The sequence below is a fragment of the Vitis riparia genome, chromosome 2 (assembly GCF_004353265.1).
Source record: "Vitis riparia cultivar Riparia Gloire de Montpellier isolate 1030 chromosome 2, EGFV_Vit.rip_1.0, whole genome shotgun sequence".
In the NCBI taxonomy this organism is placed as follows: Eukaryota; Viridiplantae; Streptophyta; class Magnoliopsida; order Vitales; family Vitaceae; genus Vitis; species Vitis riparia.
The window spans coordinates 15,764,829-15,785,159 of record NC_048432.1 but is presented as its reverse complement, the minus strand read 5'-3'; the positions used below and the strand labels follow the sequence as shown (position 1 = coordinate 15,785,159).

General features: G+C 29.9%; 1 protein-coding gene and 1 long non-coding RNA gene across 2 annotated transcripts; one reads left to right on the top strand and one right to left on the bottom strand.

The window, feature by feature from the left end:
• Positions 1 to 9,481: 9,481 nt before the first annotated feature.
• Positions 9,482 to 10,399, top strand: LOC117927684 (dehydration-responsive element-binding protein 1E-like). Its single transcript, XM_034847339.1, has one exon. It carries the CDS (start codon positions 9,546 to 9,548, stop codon positions 10,278 to 10,280), a length of 735 nt encoding a protein of 244 aa, XP_034703230.1. The 5' UTR covers positions 9,482 to 9,545; the 3' UTR covers positions 10,281 to 10,399.
• Positions 10,400 to 10,708: 309 nt separating this feature from the next.
• Positions 10,709 to 13,964, bottom strand: LOC117927691. Its single transcript, XR_004653396.1, has 3 exons — positions 13,795 to 13,964; positions 12,257 to 12,475; positions 10,709 to 11,282 (listed from the first exon to the last, which is right to left on the bottom strand). It is a non-coding gene; the product is annotated as an uncharacterized LOC117927691 (long non-coding RNA).
• Positions 13,965 to 20,331: the final 6,367 nt, after the last annotated feature.

Sequence of the window (20,331 nt, the reverse complement as noted above, 5' to 3'; positions counted from 1 at the left end):
ATTTGGAATTAAGTGAAATGAGAAAAAAACAAAACAAAAAACAAACAAACACCGGCCTCCTTCCACCATTACAATCTTGGGTAGACGTCCTTTCGTTTATTGGCATTACATTTTAATTAGATGGGTCCACAAAGTCAGTGCATGATCCTGGAAAGCTTGTAATCTTTTCCCACTTCTTCTCTGCAACCAACCAGATGAGAGCACTGTGAGAGAAAGAGAGAGGAAGACGGGAAGAAAACGAGTGGGTAGAATAGAGATGGGCAATGAGGGCATCGGAAAGGTGCTGAGGGCCTTTTATCATCCATGATGAAATCAGAAAGACAAGAGGTGTTGTGGGGCTGCGTCTGCAAAAAGAATCTTTGGAGGGAAATTAGCAGCCGCAATCTTGAATGACACTTTGACTGAGAGAATACAAACATGGCCGACACTGCCTCCTTTTCCTTTCACTGCTTCGATATTACAGGTTGGTGATAGCTCCGTCTCTTTCTCTCACTTCTTTTGCGTAGGCTACAGATTCACTGGTCGACCATGAACGAAAGGCCCCTTTACAAAGTCCAAAGGCTCAGCAACTGCATTTGGAACGTGCCCTTTTTCATTTTCCTTGAATTAGATGTTCTGAACACGGAAGATCGCTATCATCATCATGATGCCATTTGAATACTTTGGTTGTAGAACAAGTTACAGATCCATTTTCCTAATTATGTTTGAGCTTGAATCATTACGGCTAATCCTTTTTTTTGCCCACGGAATATTAATAATGAACGGTCAAGAGTCAAGACTATAATTTCAGTACCATTTTGTTGAATATAAAATGATATTATTTTTCCCAACTTTTTTTCGGCAGAAGACAATGTAGACTACTCCTAAAGTGGGTCCTAAAACGTTGAATTTGCATTTTCCAGATGTTCCTAGCTAGGGTGGTCCATGAAGAAACAAAAGAAAAAGAAAATGTTTAATTATAAATTATAATTTAGGGTGATTTGAAAGTTAGTTCTAGATCATGACTTTTAGCACGTATTTGATAAAATAATTTAATAACTTAATATGACTTAATTTAAGTCATTAAGAAAACTATATGTATTTAATAAAACAATCGTTTATAATTTAAAATTATTTTTATTCATACGTAAGAGTATATCTTAATATTATAATTCTACCTCCTTAATAATTTTTTATGATTATCTTATATATTTACAATACTTTAAATACAAATTATTTATAAATGTTTTTTTAATTAAAATTAATAAAAATAAATATGAGTTGAAATCGATAAAGATAAATATTAGTTCAAATTAATAATGATAAATATGTTAATTTAATAATTTAAAAAACATTTAAAATTAATTTTATTAAGTAAAAAATATAAGTAATAAGTTTTATGATAACAACTTACAAATAATTTCACTTAAAATCAACTTAAGTTATTAACTAATAAGTATTAAGTAATTGAGTAATATTCTAAATAACTTTTTTTTGTTGGGTTGGTAGATGTTTTTAATTATTATTTGAATATAATTAAAAAGGAAATATGTTTTTGTAGCTTTTTTTTTTATAATATGTCACATTAAAAAAATATAATTTTGAAAGATATTTTTAAAAAGTATTGCAAATTTCATTTTTATTTTTTAAAAGTGTTGCTTTAAAATTTAAATTTATTAACTATTTAATTGAAAAAAAAAAAATCATGCTCATCCTTGCCTATTGGTTCCAATTTCTCCTCGAATAATGTTATATTTTTGAAATATTTTTTCCACCCATATTTTTGTGGAATCAACTTGCCATGTTTCCATGTCTTTTAGACCTGTTGAATCATTCAAAAGAAATCATTTAAAATCAGGAAGAAGTGGATTTGACCAGTGCTGCTTTTTGGAGTCCAGAGAAGTGTCTTGTGCAATCTTTTCAATAAAAAAAGACACAATTATCATCAATCTTTCCCCCCTTTCCAAAAGAGGATGCCTACTAACAAACATTATCATACAAACCCACATTCATTTATTGGAAACCATCCACTTTAAGAACCCCATTAGCAACCCTAAGTAAAAGAAAATGTTTGTTTAAGGCAAGGTTTGATCATACTTACAGTGGAGGGGTGCATGTAATTTTGAATGGGTTGCTTCTCAAAAGTTCAAAACATCTCTGAAGAAGTAGGAACAAGCATCCAATGTGGCTGGCACGTGATTTTCTTTTTGTTAACCTCTGGTCCACCAAAGGGGTTTTCCCCAATGATCCAAATCATTGTGTTCTTTTGGTTTATTAACTATCTATATATATATAAGAGACTATTATTATTTTCTTTGTGGGTGCTAATCATCTGTAATCATCATTAAACTACTGTTTGGTTTAAGCATAATCACAAATTGATTACACTTAAACATGGGACTTTTTATCATTGTCCTTTTGAAATGTATACCTCACGCAAAATTGTTTTACTTGTAAGATTATTTTAAAGTTATAAATACCTTGATGGAAATTAAGTCAACAATAAAAATAAGGAACGAAATTAATTAATTGTATTAATTTCAATAAAAATGAAATAAGTTGTCGAATTTCCTTTTGAAATGCCCAAAATCTAAATTGATTGTTTTATTGATAAATTTTATGTCCCAAGTCGAAGTATAAAGATTGAACCACTTTGCTTACATAAATGTCTTAATCTTTGTTTTCATGAAAAATAAATAAATCAATTCATGAGAGAGAATTTTTTTGCATAAATCTATTCATTTCAATCATTTTTTAGAGGAGAGAGAGAAATTTTTATTATTATTATTATATATAGTGATAGTTTTAACTCCAAAAATCTATTCTTTGATTTCTCATTTTGTTGGATCGGGTCAAGTTAGCCCATTTGAACACTCAAACCCAATTCTAACATGTATTGTTTACAAATAAACATACTTTTACTATATTCAACCGACTTTCTGATTTTGATTCGAGGAAAGAGCATGTATTAAAAAAAGAGTGGAAGGATTTGTTCTTTGGAAGAACTTTTTTATATCATTCCAAAGAATCAGAATTTATTTTTTATTTTTTATCTTGAACTTCAGCTTTGAACTGTAGAGAATCACAGTTGTGATTTGATAATATCCTAAGTTGATGAAAAATATTTGAAAAATTCAATCCTTTCTTATAAAGCTTCTTTTCTAGGTAAACCTTTTGAGGGCTTATCTTCTTTTTTTTTCCAGGTGTTCTCACATTAAAAAGATGATGCCTGTTTTTATTGGTGGCGTCGGAAAACTCATTTTTGACATTTCAAAAATTATCCCCTCTAATTCAAAGAATTTGACTTTTTGATTTCAAAAGTTTGTCATCTCTAGAGCAAAATTTTCATCAAAGCTAATATAATTTTTGTTCTTCCCTTTTAGATTTAATTTGGTTTGATAAGGCTTAATTCTATCTGTCTTTCATGCTATACACACAAATTTTTCTTTAAAAAAATAATTACGACAAATCAAGTTTTTATTGATTTAAAGAATGATACGGGTATAATATCTATTTTATCCTCCAATTTTATTTTTTCTTAATTTTAATCAAAAGCTTTGAAGAAATTTGATATTAAATTACTTAAGGTTTTTGAGTTATGTTTTAATATAATTTAGAGTTTTGACTTGATTTCGGTCTTATATCTTCGTGTCATTTGAATATTGGCTTGATTTTGAAGCATTGTAGCTTGAATTTTGGGCCTTTTTGGGATTTGGGCTTTGACATTGCCTGAGATTTAGTGTGACTTGGGCTTAGGCTTGACTTGAATAATAATTGATTAAGGGCTTTAGCAACATGATCTCATTTCTACTACATGTTTTGAAGATACTGACAAGTCAAAAAAACAAAATATATGAAGAAATTGAAGCCTATGCCTCCTATCTTTTAACTTATCCCAAAAGCTTTAGAACTGGCGCTATTTATGGAGATTAAAAACTTTCTATTTAGATTGTTTCTAGTTCCTGAGATGTATAATTCTTTAATTAAATTTAATATTAATGGAGATTTGAAAGGCCATATTGGAAGTCTTAACTCTTTTAAATATTATTTTTTAACTATAATAATATTTAAGAAGATATGAAAGACCATATTTGGTAGTTTCTAATTTTTTTTTAATTAAAAATATTTAATAATTACTTTTTTATCTCTTTTTATTCATTCTAATAATTATCTTTTAATTATCAAAATATTTATTTATTTTAAATGGAAGACAACTTGTTGCATATGATTTTATTTTGTAGAAAACTTATATAGCATGATGACTATTAATTTGTGATATATTAAATTAATTATGTGCATTTGATATAATTTGATTTTTTTCATTATTCCACAATTAAATTAATTTGAATATATCCCTTTCAAAAAGTTATTCATTTTTTAAACTTGATTTTTTACGTCAAAAAAAATTTCTAATTTAGTCTTCTTTAATCGTGAAATTAGATGTGTCAAATTTTTTTAACACATTTGATATTTTTTCACAAGTTTGTTGAAAAATGTTTATAGTCTAATGCTAGTTTATTACTCCTTTGTTAAGAAGCTCTTCAAGTTTTTGAAAATTCGAAGCATAGGGTTGAAGGTTTGAAGAACAAATTTTAATATTTGAGGTTCAATTTCAAAACATCTTCAATATGAGATCAAACATTCACACTCGTGGTCAAGGTTATTTAACTCCACCTAAGGTCCAGGCCCAAGCCTAAATTAAGATAAACTCCAGGCCTAACTCCAACCAAGGTCCAAGGTTAAGCATTGGTCTAGCTATGGTCTAAGCCCAAGCCCAGGTATAATTACAGTCTAAGTTTGACCCTAAGTCAAGCCCAAGTCCAGCCTTAATCATGCCAAGGAATAGGTTCATCCAAACAAGGTTTAAGTCTAAACCTAAAAAGGTGTTTAGTAAAATTTAAGATTTATTTTTTAATGATTGAAGTTATTTTTAAGTTAAATTATTTTAAAGTTGTTGATTTGAAATTTACTATTTAATTTTCACTTGAAGTATTAAAATTGTTTGATAAAGTTCATTTAAATTTATTCTCAATTATCAAATTAACATATTTATCCCATAATTTTAACTAATATTTATTTTGATTAATCATAGTTAATAAATTAATTGTTAAACAGATTTTTGCATAAATATAACTTCTACCTTTTCTATTCAATAAAAATGTTTAAACCAAACTGGACTCATGTATATACACAACGGATATGAGTTTGGGCTCCTTAAACTCCCTCACACCTCTCCACAAGCCCTTGGGGCTAAGGGAGATGGGTTAGTATATAAACCCACTAAGTGCTTTATCACTTTCCAATGTGGGAAAACACCCCCACACACACAAGCACTCTACCAACAAAAATGGTTTAATGGTTTGATTTTTAAAGTTATTTTTCATTTTTCAATTAAATATAATTTCAAGAAAAAAATGGCAACTATTATAAAAAAAAAAAAAAACAAACCTAGAAAATAAAAACTAGAAAATATTTTGAAATCAAACACAACCTAGGAAGTTGTGTGATTTAAAAATAGTCTTCTGTTTTTAAAACAAAAAACTATTTTTAAAATTTTCTAATATCGTTCGACCATTGTTATATGAAAATAAATTTTAAAAACAAAGTAAAATAAAAAACAATTTTTAGATAATAAATAAAAGTTGTTTCCATCAATTTTTGAAAATAAAATGAAAATATGGTCTATTTGGTCATTTTTTAAAAAAAAATTATTTTTAAGTTAAAAAGTAAAAAATAGTTTTTAAAAACAAGTTTAAAAAAAAAAAACAAAAAACATGACGATATAGACCTTGGAAAATATTTTATGTTTTTGTCATAGCTCCCCAATAGCTAAATTCAAGAATTGAAAAAGAATGGAACAAGGCATTTGAATCCATATGCTTAGGAACCAAGCACATTCCAAAAATTGTATCTCTTTGTTTTTTACACTCTTTTTTTTTCCCCACCTTTCCTTCATGATTTTTAAAAATCAACAAAAGCATAGGAGAAGCATAACACTTTGGTAATGTGTAGGGCTTTAAATTGGTGGCCCAAGAGGAACCTTGTGTCACAGGCTAATCTCTATTGGGCTGAGGAAGAGTCCAAGGTTTAAGATCAAGTAGCTCCGTTTCTTGTGACTTTGGGCTGGCATTTTGTGGTACAGAATCAGCCCAGTATGAGCCCATGTCTAACCCACTTAGACAGTCACATCATACGAGTATACGACACGTCTGTGATCACGTATGTTTGACTACAACTTGGCTGAGTTAAACCTCATCCAAAATTGGCGTGTGAGTTTTCAAATAAAATAATTATAATTTATCCGATTTCCTATGAATTTTCAAATAAAATAATTAGTTTAGAACTTACAAAATATGACTCATGTTATAAAATAAAATATTAAAATTAGGAGGCTGCTAATCGACCATCTGATTTAAGATAAAGAACAATTTTTAGAAATTAAATAAAAACTATTTTCATAATTTTTTTTAAACAAAAGAAAATTATCAAAAAAATTTAAAATCATGAAAAATAAATAAATAAAATTCAACATTATATCATTCTATTTTCCTATCCACAATATAATATTTATACTAAAAATCTTAAAAGATGATATTTCTTTAAATTATATATATTTTTCAGAATTACTTTAATTTTTTAAAAAAATTTCATACTGACTCTATAATTTTTTTCTAGTATATAATTATATTTTTATAATGAACTTCAAATCAGTTACACTTTATATTGAATTTATTAATAAATTTAAATTATTTAATTTTTTTAAGAATAATTTTGAATTAAAAAAATCGATCTACTTAGTTGCAAATAAAATGAAAACAATATTATGTTAATAATTTAATACTAAATGTATGAAAATTTTGACTTATTTATATGTCAAAAAAAGTCAAAGGTTATTCATTATTCTTTTAAAAAAAGAAAGTTATTAAAAATTATTATTATTTGTTTTTAATAAAAAAATTATGAAAATATTAATATTTTTATATTTCTAACATATACTAAAATACTATAAAATGATTTTTTGTTTCTTGATTTTAAAAATCAATTTCAGAAAAACATTGTCAAATGAATTTTAAATATCCTAAATTCATAAATATATATTAATTTTATTAATTTCATACAAGTAATTATTAATAGACTCAAATTTGGATATTAAAGATACTCTAACAAATAAAACAAATAGATCAACTCGTTGATTTAATATAATTAAAAATTAAGATATATTGGATTTCTCTCTTATTCTTTTTACTTTTTTTTTTTCTATTTTAATAAAATAATATATATATATATATATATATAATTAAAAATAAATAATACATGGAATAATATCTGGACCTTCAATCATGTTAAGGATGATATTTTATTTTTTCAGGTCAACCTTATCCACATCAAACAGAACAACCTTATCCATATCAATCCGAAAATCGAGTCAGGGGCGATTGGACCGACGGAGTCATATAGGCCTCATGGCAAAAAGACCAAATCAAACAGCCTCAAGTATAACAGGTGTTATCCACTTCTTTTCCAATACTGGCTACACACAAAACTGGTTTTCCCCAAACTACACGTGATTCCGTGGCTCATACCTCGTACAACCACTGTCAACTGCCACCCGCTACCCTTGGACCTTACTACGTCACTATCTATTACGTCATCCCTGAGTCACACCGCCCTTCCATCTGTGGCTTTAGAGGCGGCCGCGTGTCACCCTCAGGAATATCTTTGATTTTTATAACTCAACTATTTATTATTTTCGTTTAATGAGTTAAACTCTTTTCTGGATTATTTTTTACCAATATCATTTAAAAATAATAATAATGGTATAAATAGATGGAAAGGTCTGATTCAAAGTTAGAGCAAAATTAAAATATTTTTTATATTCAAATAAAATATATGAAAAAAAGAACTAGAAACAAATAATAGTAAATTATTAAAGAAAAATTTTAAAATAAATATTTGATAATTCAAATTTTCTTTTATTAGATTTTGAATTCAAGTTATGTCTCTATCTTCATTTTTTTTTGTTTATTGTTTATTTCTAAATCAATCATTTTGAAAAATTCTTCCACCACTATTTACAAAATAAATTACTAAAATATTATTTGAAAATATACAACTTAACAAAAATGTACATATAAATTGGAGGAGCAAAAAAATAGATACCCCTAAAAAATGGTATCAGCTTCCTTTATACTGAAAGTTCTAAAAGGGTTGTGTTTTCATTTTTTGACATGAAAATGAGAATCGATCTTTCCCAATTTAAAATTAATTATACTACTTGAACAAATATTTGGTCTTTTATATATTTTGTATTGATGTGGTTTTCCTCTCATTCTCAAGAACCAAAATTCCATGAAACCCTAATCTTTTCATTTTTTTTTTTCTAAAAAAAATCCCAAAATACCAAGAATCTCATGAAACCCAAATCCTAATTTCTTCACTTCCAAATCCTAAGTCTCTCCATTTCTAAATCCTAATAAAATATTGTTTTTATCTCTTCTTTTTATTTTTTGTCATATAAATATACAACTCTCTCTCTCCCCATAAAAAATGAGTGATGTGCAAACCTCTCTACCTATATGAGAAAAAAAAAACTAAAAACATGGGACACTAAAGTATTTTAAAAACAGAAATATATCTTTAATTAAGAGATTACAAGATGAACATTAAAGTTTTGTTTTTAAAAAACATTAATGGCCCTAAAATTAATACAATAATAAGTATCTTAAAATTATGGAAAAGAAGTATTGTTTCATAGATTAAGGGAATCAAATATTATTAATTTTTAATTTCTATTGACTTAAAATATTATTAATATATGATTACTATTAACTTATGAAAGTATGTTTGATTTTACGTACTTTTATGATTTTTTACATTTTTATTATTATTTTCATTCCCCGTCTTGTCATTCTCTATCCTCTTACTTTTTTTTTTAATTAAAAAGAAGTGATAAAAATTTGAGATTCTAAATTTAAATGTATTGAAAGAAAAATTTGTGCTTTCAATTTTTAATTCTTTTGTGGTTTTTTTTACATGTATTTAAATTTATTAGTAGTGTTAAAAAAATATATGCGGACGCAGAGTTTTTTTTTTTATAAAAAAAAATGGTTTACCGAATCACATCACTTGTCACCTGCTGAAAGGAAAAATTGGACTGGGTCATGATAGAACTTTCCTTTTTCTGCTTTGTTAAGCAATAGACCACTTGATGTTAGATGACGAAGGGGCCACGGTCTCGCGGAAGTCCGACAACCCCTCACTTTCCTTAGGAGATATGCGGGCGACCCATGTAGAAAGAACACGTTTTCATTTGTTAAATGTAGGAAATGATGCCACGTAGGCAGCTAGTCAAAGTGTCAAAATAATGTGTTCCCACTTACTTAGTAGGAGCCGTGGCCCTCCTTATCCAGCTGGTATCTAGTGGAACCCGTGTGCGCGTCCTAATCGCTTCTACTTTGGGACAACTCAACCTATATATTCTTTCCCACCCTCGCTTCCATTTCTTTTAAACGATAACAGAACAATTCCAGCTCTACCAACACTTCCTTCTCTCACTGCAAATTCAAATGGACTTCTTCAATCAATTTTGTAATTTGTATCCATTTCCGTCGGATTCCCATTCTGTCAGCACGCCAGAGAGTTCTTCAGCGTCGGACTGGCAGACCCGGAGGACCATCCAATCCGACGAGGAAGTTCTGCTGGCGTCGGATCGGCCTAAGAAGCGCGCCGGTAGGAGGAAGTTTAAGGAGACACGGCACCCGGTGTACAGGGGAGTGAGGAGGAGGAACGGGAACAAGTGGGTGTGCGAGCTGCGGGAGCCCAATAAGAAGTCGAGAATATGGCTGGGGACGTATCCAACTGCCGAGATGGCTGCCCGGGCGCATGATGTTGCTGCATTAGCGTTTAGGGGCCGGAAGGCCTGTTTGAATTTTGCTGACTCTGCGTGGAGTTTGCCCGTGCCAGTTTCGAAGGACTCCATGGAGATTAGGAGGGCAGCAGCTGCAGCAGCAGAGGCGTTCCGGCCTCAGGAGTTTCAAGACCATTCAAGTGGAGACGCAAGGAAGGAAAGTGTGGAGGCTGCTGAATCAGTTGCTAGAACTGACAGGAGGCCAGAGAGCATCAAGACCTCGGCCCAGAACCTCTTGTTAACGCGTGAAGAGTTGATTTTTGATACAGCAGGGTTGCTTATCACCATGGCTGAAGAGCCCCTACATTCTCCACCTCCTTGTTTGGGGGACGGTTTCATGTGGGAGGATGTTGAACTTGACGCTGATATGTCACTATGGAGTTACTCAATTTGATGAGAGTATGATAAAGGGTGCTACTCATATTTTTGATTCTTTGTTATATTTTAAACCTATATGTAGAAAACTAGTTAAATTTGATTCAATTGGATACTATAACAGATTCTTTGTACTCAGCGTAACATTATTATACACATGTAGAACACTGCACCACAGTCCAATATTTCGTACTAAGCACAGATTGATTTGCGGAAAGTCTCACTTTCTAGAAACACATACCTCCCACACTCGCTCTCTCTAAGGAAAGGGATACTTCTCGCTCTCTCTAAGGAAAGGGATACTTCTCGATGAGCTCTCATGAACGTGACCGAATGATTAAAAGGAACTTATACATATATAATGCCAATAACTTTTTTTGTATTATAATTATTATATATGCTTGAAGCAGATTCACCAAAAGAAGGGGAAAAAAAAAACCAGCATGCTAAAGGAACAGGAACTTTATAATTGACTACAGCAATTGTGCAAGCAGAAAAATGTTATGCTAATGTATAAAGAGTCAACGGGTAGTATACAAAAGGGAATTTAAATCTATTGTTGAACCTATTGTTCATAGGATTGTAGAGAACAGACCATCAGGCACTGCAGACTCCCTGGTGTAGGGTCATGTTTTAAATTTTTCGGGTTCTGTATTTGCAAATTCATTGAACACTTTTCCGCATGTGAACTCTAGCTATTGGTGTTTAGCTTGAAGTCAAGGTTAAGATTTCTATAGACTCCTTTTCACACTAGCAGGCTGCATTTCTTGAACTTCTAAATTCAAAGAACAGATGAGAATGGGAAGCACATACCCCTTTCCACAAAAATTCCTCGGCATATTTCTTTATTGAACTGTAGCTAGAACAAGGTCCTTTTATATTCAGTATTCATAATACGGGACCCTTGGAACATTGGCGTAAACCAAATTGGCAGGCAAGTCACATCCCCATGAGATGGGGCAGCCCTGGAGTTGAGAAATAACCGACCAACTTTCTGGTTATATCCCACTCATCAAGAGACCTACAAAATAAATAATCTCGTTAAATGACAATCAGTTACACCAGTAACTAGTAAGAAAATTAACAACTGTTTAAAATTTCTACATGATAAAATAACCCGATCAAATGACTACAGGTTACATCGGTATCTATTTTGTTCCTCTGTTTTCTCAGAAATCAACAGGATCCTGAAAGAAAATATGAAGAACAATAGAAACTAGAGAGAGGGAATTTTTTTTGTTTTTTTCTGTGATGGACACCACCCACAATAAACTTGTTACATGTCAGTGTTGATTGGCTGAAGACAGTGACAACCAAACGAGAACAAAATTTGATTCTTTGAAACTAACGAAACCAGACCATTTTTCACCATGTCTCAAGCACAAGCAGCTCTAACCCATATGATCACCTCCCAAATGAAAACCCACAACATTTTAGCTTACAAAGTGGCTCTGGAGATGATATAATACATGTGACATAAAGACTCCTATAAGACAAAACAAGGCTTTCTGGGAAAATCATTAAAATGGAAATATCAGTTAGATTTAGAATCCGTTTAGTAGTGTGATTCTATGAAGTGCTTATAACCTTTCTAGCACTTGAAAATTTTTATCAAAGGATTTGCTTTCAAGTGGTTGAAAGGCTAAAAATGCTTCTTATAATCACTGCTAAACAGCAAGCTCTTAGTTTTGATGAAAGGGATTTTTAAATCCAGATGGTTGATTTGAATCAAATTTCAATGTTTATACTTGTGTCCTTATGCCCCTCATTTTTCTCTCCCTACCATTCAAATCCCTTTGATTATATAATTTATATTGACAACTTTGGAAGATCTGAATTAAATACCAAAATGTTGAAATTCACTAGGATAAAAGACTGGAAATTAATCCGTGATTAGCACAAACTAAATTAGAGACATAAAAGACCAAAATGGTGCAAAAAATTCCACCAGGATAAAAACTAGAAGAAATACAGAACCAGTGGATTGATATTTACCTTGCCACCATTTCCAGCTACTCTTCATTTAGTTGATGCTGATACTTGAAAATGAGCTTGAAGTCTTCCCCTTTCTGCCTTCAAATCTCCATTGAAAATGACATTTGCTCCCTTTGTTGAGCTTTCTTTTGAAGTTGGGCATCGAATAGTGATGACACAAATCATCCATAAATGATACTATTACAAAAGACTAAACCTCCTGTTGCCTACCTATAATACCTGCATGATATATGATAATATCAAAATATCGAAAATAGAATAAGAAAACCATTCTCATCAATGGCAGATATTTAGACAAAAGCAAAATGATATATATGTATACAGTCGTCTACCAACCACCATATAATTGTAGTTGTTTCATTTCAACAAGTGGTTCAAAACCAAGTAGCATACTTTGACTATATTTAGAATACCGATGTAGTGGCATCCAAAAGGTTTTTGCCTGAATTCAATGCTGACATTGGCCACATGCAAGCCTGAAAAGCTATTCAATCTATATGATCACAACAAATATAAGGCAAAATATTGAATAAGGGTGTGATCAATATTCTGAAATTACAATTTGCACAATCTTGATGAGGCCACAATCTATAATAAATTTCAGATACATTTCAGTCTCCTTTCATTTCATCCACTAAGTCCTCATGGTGACAATTCGAGGACCTAAGAAGCTTAGAGGACCATCTGTTTGAGATGTTATATGGGAAAGACAAGATGACAACTAAGAAACTACCCCTACTGAGATAAATATTTGATTAAGGACCAGAAGATCAAGTGCTGTTGTTCCAAATCAGACTAATACCAGGGCCCTGCTTTATAACGGTGTAGCATTCTCTATAAAGGATGTATTTTCTATGAAAATATAGCATAGCAAATCTTGAAATCTGTGGCAGAGTTGACTCACCTTCTAAGCATTGTATACATGCTGAAAATGGTGTGGGACTTGATAAACCAAAACCCAATAGAAAAGAAGATGATTTCCTCTGGTCTGTGAACCAGATCTTTTTAATTCCAAAGAGCCAATTGAAAAATACATAGGAATGAGAATTTTGATCCACTTTAGAGCAAAATATCCCTAGAAATCTATGGGCTCTTAGGCTAGGTTCGGATCTCAGACAGAACCAGGCAATGAAGGAAATTTGGATTCTTTTCTCAATCTAATTTCATCATTTTCCTTTCCTTTCCCTATTCTTTCTCAAGAGCCAAACATACCCTTGACAGAAAAGGCAACCACACTTTCAGAAACAAACGGAGCAAAGGGCGAACTCAGAAAATGAAGGGAGATAAAATAAATGCAAAAGTTCAATTGACTGACTTAATTGGCATGCAACTCAAAAAATGAAACACCCGTAGATGTTCCAATGAAGAAATGAACAGATCACATAACTGGGAATCAAAATAGACAACATTGAGAATAAAAAAGAAGGCACTCTAATTCCAAAGGCATCAGAAACAAAAACAATATAGAACAGAAAAAAAAGAAAAAAAAAAGGCACTCGAAATCAGAAAAACGGATTTTGAAAACTGAGTACCTTCACCAAACAATTTCGCCAGGTTGAGGAAGATGTAGTGACTTTCCTCGATTCAAGCTGTGGTTCTAATTCGGGACGCCGACTCTTTTCCGGGGTCAGATTATGCGCTGTTTTGGATTTTGTACCCCCAATTGGTTTTGGGCAACTGTTGGACCTTTCTTTAAGGCTCGACAGCGTTTGGCCTGTCACGGCTCTTTGTTTCCAATTCCAACCTTACCTTTCAACCCTCACCAAATATTAGTGACTGTATTTTACGTGAATATAATAAATACTAGAAATTCTACAAACATTCAATGACGGGATCAAAAGTGATCAAAACTTGTCAAAAAAAATAATAAATTATTTTATTTATAAAACCATATATATATACAATATCACATGTATTAATAAAAAATATAAATATTGAAAATACACTATCAATACTTAATATAAAGTAAATATTTGATTTGATTTAATTAGATGTCAATAATTTCTATAGGATACATTCTAATGGTTCTTTCTAATATCAAATAAAAAAATCATATTAATATAAACATTATTCATGTCCTGACGTGAAGTTTGCATAATATTGATTATAATTAAAAATATATTGTATATGAGTCTCTTGATTCCCTCTTCTATGTCTTTCCATAAATGAAAAGTTTCAAGTTTATTCATGTGTTTATTTAATTTTTTTTTTTTGTCTGGTTTATATAAATAGATAATTTAATATATCATATTTGGTAAGTTGAACTTAAATTCATCTCATAATTTAAATAAAGTTGGCCTCATAACTCATGTCATAAGGAGGAGAGGAGTAGAGAATTACTGTGTTGAGTCTCATTATATGTACTCAAAATTACCAAAAAAGATCTGTTGTCAAATGTTGTCCTCTTTTCTTATCTCCCCACTTTACTTTCCCATTACTCTTACACTTGAACCAACTTTTTTAGAGTTGCAATCTTTACTTTGTATAAAAACTTCACTAATGAATGGGTTCACTGAATGTTAACTATTGTTGTGTTGTTTACTTTCCCTCAATTATTGCCATCATTATCACCATTTTTCTCTCCTCTTAATGCAATATAAACAAAAATCATTAATTCGACTCAAACTTGTAGAATCAACATCAAACACAAGGATGTTGTGTTGATGATTGCATTACCTACTCAATTAATTTGTTCCACCTCTATTGTAACTGTCATTATGAACTTCTTCAAATAACATTTAACATTAATGCTAGATTCACAAACATATGTGACAAATTCAAAATTTTCTCCTCCTCATCTCAAGTATAGGAGTTTGATCCTCCATTTTTTCTCCTTTCTCAATTGAAATTTGTAAGAGATCCATGAAATTTATATTTACATTTTAATCGATTGAACTGTAGATCAATACCCTTTCCAGTTCAATTAAGTTTTTCAAATTGTTTTATGGTTGAACCAGTCTTAGCGGATTTTGGCATAGTCATCGGGATCTCTAGTAATGGGCTTCTTTTTGTTTTTTTTTTCCCCATCATATAAGGTGGGTTAGCTCAACCAGTAATTAAAATATCGAATATCTCTGGATCTCAACACGATATATAGGAGAGAAATATCGGTATCGAGTCGATACCTCGATATTTTGGTCTAGTCAAAACTTTAAAAATTAAATTTTCCGTCTTCGCTACGGGGTCGAACCCCAACCAAAAGGTTTAACCTACGTTGAGCTAACCAATAAGGCAAGTTTACCCCTTATTATATAAGTTGCACCAAATATATATATATATATATATATATATATATATATATATATATATATATATATATATATATATACTCAAATTCATCATATAAACATAATTTTTTTTTAAATGTTTTAAAGAACAAATTAATTATAATTGTTTTATAATTAAATGAAAAAAAATTCATCTATTTTTGAATACCAAAAATATAAAAATTACCATGATAATTTTCTTCATAGTGTTTTTAATATCATTAATATATTAATTAAGTAATAAAAATTATATATATATATATATACTCAAATTCATCATATAAACATAATTTAAAAAAAATGTTTTAAATAACAAATTAATTATAATTGTTTTATAATTAAATGAAAAAAAATTCATCTATTTTTGAATACCAAAAATATAAAAATTACCATAATAATTTTCTTCATAGTGTTTTTAATATCATTAATATATTAATTAAGTAATAAAAATTATATATATATATATATATATATATCATCAATTATTTTTGTTAGGAATATTAGGATAATCCAACCTATGGTATTCACCCTAGAGGGGGGGTGAATAGGATGATGGTCTTTTTCTGCAAATTTAAACTATGTAAATGTAAGAGACAATTATATGCAAGTATATAATAAGCAATATAAAGACAATTGCATATAAATTAAAGAGTAGGAAAGAGAGAATGCAAATAAAGAGTTTATAATGGTTCGGCGCAACCCGACCTACATCCACTCTCCTCTAGCTTCAATCTCGAGCTTGAAGTTCCACTAATTCAAGGCTTCCAAACCAAGCCTTCAAGCAATACAATTGGATTATGGTTCCAATTCACCCTCTTGAACTTTTAACTCCAAGCACCCTTTACACTTCTCAAGAGACACCACACTCTTGAGAAACTTCTTTTCAAAGGTTTACAAATAAATGATCTCACAAAAATCCTATCATAAGAACTTTAAGCTCAAATGATACAAGAAAACTAGGATTGAAATGTGCACTAAAGATATGCAAATTTTAGAACAATAGTGCAGTAAAAAACACTCTTCCAAGGCTCAAATATAATCAATAAAGGTTTGAGAATGTTAAACTTTGTAAACAATGAAGATTGAAGCCTTTTTATAGAAGAGAAAAACCAAACTAGCCGTTTGGGGGTTTAACCGAATGACTAGCTTTTAGCATTAAATGTTTGGCAAGTGACCCTTGGACCTCAATCGGACCTCAACAGGTTGAGGTTCAACCTTGACCGGTTAAACAACCTTTCTGGAAGAAAGAGAAAGTTTTTTGCACCTTCGACCAATTGAGCTGGGGGTCTACCTGGGCCTCGACCGGTTGAGTTGTGGGTCTACCCGGACTTCAATCGATTGAGCTGGGGATCGACCCGGACCTCGACCGGTTGAGCTTGCGGTCGATCTGTTCCTCACCCGGTTCAAACGGTTGAGCCGTTTTTTGGCTCAACAACCAACTTTTTCAACTTAAAACCTTTTAAAACAAGTTTGAAAGACATTTAACACAAAGTTTTAGTTGAAAACATGAAATCATTCAATTCTAAAAATATTTAAAACAAAATATCTCTTTGATGATTTTGGTGCATAAGTAAAGAATGTAATGCATGAAAATCCTAGTGCACCAACAACCTTACAAAGAGATCTTATGAAGCTTGGGTCTTGAAAAACACTTCTCTTTGATGTGGTTTTCTTCTTCATGATTTCTCCTTGACTTGATTTGTCTTTGTGATTGTCACTTTGGAAATCGTCTTGCCTAATCACACTTAAAATATAATCATTAGTTATAAACTTTGTTTTGTTATCATCAAAATCAAGATTAACCAAACTTTGGTTTCACAATTTTATATCATTTAATACAATTAAATTAAATAAATTATAATTTTAATATTAAATATATTTTTAATTTATATATATTAGAATCAAATATCATAATATTATTATCGAATAATATTTGATTAATTTAATAATAAATGTATACTTATGAAATTCATATTTTTGTTATTAGCACATACAATATTATTATTAAATATGATAAATTATGTTATACATATATCAATTTCTTGAACAAAATAATTTTAAAATATCTATTATACTTCTAATTTTATTTTTAAGAGTTTTTTCTTACATTTTTATAATTTTTAATCAATTTTAGATTTACCGATATTTTGTATCAAAATATTTATCGATATATCTCCGATATATCCATAAAATATAAATAGTGATAAATCCATAATTACCGATATTTTCATCATTAGGCTCAATTAATAGCCCATTTATATGTTTTCATCATGTTGGGGCTCGAAAGAATTAGGCCTTGTGGTTTCTTATGTGAGTGGACCAAATTGACATTTTATCTATGTATATAATGCATGTATTTAATAAAATACCATCACTTATAATATTATAATATGAATTAATAAAATAAAATATTATTTATGAATTTTACATATAATAATCCTTTACATAAAGAGAAGTTTTAAAATAAATACAAGTATTTAGTCATTTTTATTTTTAAAATAGTTTGATGATATAATATATAACTATTAAAATGGGGATAAAATAATAAAATATATTTTGATTTACACAGTACACAATCAAATTTTATATTTTATTATTTAATAAAATTAAAAATATTAAATATATTTATATTTTATTTCTATCATAATTTAATTTTTTTTAATGTTAAAGTAAAGGAAAAAACATTTTTAAAGTTTTAATTATATATATTATTGTAGGACCTCAGACGCTACCAACTCTCCTAAAAGCAATTGCTTATAGGAAATGTGCATACCCTAACCTTATAGTGCATTCACCCAAACACCCACGGCGAACACAAGGGGAGTTGATGGACGCGGCCAACCCTCCGATATGCCAACAATTATTATTAATTTTAATTTTAATAATATATCAAATTTATATTTATGATGTCATAATGATATTAGTTGAACCACCGATCCGACCAATAAACTATGATCTAATAATTTTTTTCAGTTTAATAATCGATCTAATTCTGAAAAATATTGATAATAATATAAAACTAATGATTAAAGTTTGAAGTAGATAAAACATTTCATTATTTTATAGTGAATTAGAACAAATGTACTTTAATTTATCTCACAAGTTGAAAATAATCGGCTCATACATGAACCATCATTCAATTACAAACAAATAAATAACACCAATACATATAATAATACATGGATGATAATCAAAGTGCCTTGATGTTAGCTTATTAGAGTCTAAATATGTGCTTTGAAGGCATGTGACTTAGTTGATACTTAAGCTCAAATCATCCAACCTTGCTTAGATTTATGTTAGCACCATTAAACAAGAGGTTGAGGCGCATGAGGGTGATGAGAACCAAAGCAAAGGCAATGAAACCGAGTCACAAGCAAGAGAATGAAACAAAACACCTTTTAGAGGAGATAAAAGAGTCATCCAATCAAGTTTGAGATTTGAGGGTCAAGACAAGCTAAGGAAGAGATAAATGACACAAAGACCTTGAAAAACGAGAAGGCTCAAGTCAATACCTAAATTTGAAAATTACATGTCATGTCTTGAGGATTGCAAGGAGGAAGAATGGTAACAAGTGAATTCAAATTTACATGCAATTTCAAATTCACCGGTCTTAATTTCAAATTTGGCATTTTTGAAAAGTAAAAGGTCGCTTATAAATTCCAAATTGATTTTGGATTCACGCTTGATTTCAAATTTAAGGACTATTTACATGTTAGAAGAAACAATGGGTAAACAAGATTAATAATAGATTTGATGAATAATTTAAGACATAAATTAATGAAATTGAAATGTTCTTCATATTAGTTGGATTAGGAATTCTTCCTATTGTTATTTATCTTGAAACAAATCTACAAGAGTAAGGTTCCAAAAGCTAAGATAAACCTAAATTGAAGTGATAATTACGCCTACAATTTGGATGGGTCTAGCCTACCTAACACGTACCCAAACCAAGGTTGAAGTTAGCTTGGACAATATTTGAATGGGTTAGGGTTGGACTTAGAAAATATCTACCTAAAAATATTAGAGTTGGCACATGGTGTAGGCAACCCGCTAGAATTTGAATTTGAACATTATTATTTATTTGTTACTTTAAATTATATTATCTATTATTCTATCTAAAATATAACAAATATAAAAAATATGAGGAATAAACTATAACATTCCTCACTTTTTAATTTTTTAGGCTTAGATTTACCACTTTTTTATTATGTTAGACTAATGGGTTTATTATTTTTATTCGATTGTTAATGTATTTTAGAATGTTGGAATTTGAGTTTATAAGTTGTCATTTATGTTAGATTAATAATTAACAAAAGTATTTTAAAGATTTGAGATATTTAACATTTAATCTTTTATTTTATATGATTTATCATATACTTTAAAAAAATTATTTTATTTAATAACTTGCAACAACCCATGGTAACACTAGGAACCTGAGTTACCCACAGCTTGGCATGAGTTGGTAATTCCCACCCTGACTCAAGTTGGATTGGGTGTAGGTTTATTATATTAATAGTAAGTTTGGCATGTGTTAGCTTTCTAACTTACCCGAATTGCATCTCTTGTGATAATTAGGAATCCAAACTGAAAGGACAAAATTAGATATAGAATGTAACTCTACAACTTAGGTTGATATTGTTAACCAAAAACCGAAAGAACCCTAAGATTGCCATAATCGAGAAACCCTTATTTTCTCCAATTTCTATTTATAAAGTTGAATTGTGGGACCTTCAAACTTGAATTAATTGAATTAAAAATCAATAATCACTTTGTTTGTCAATTAGCTTTCTTAAGTTTACGCCACTTTCA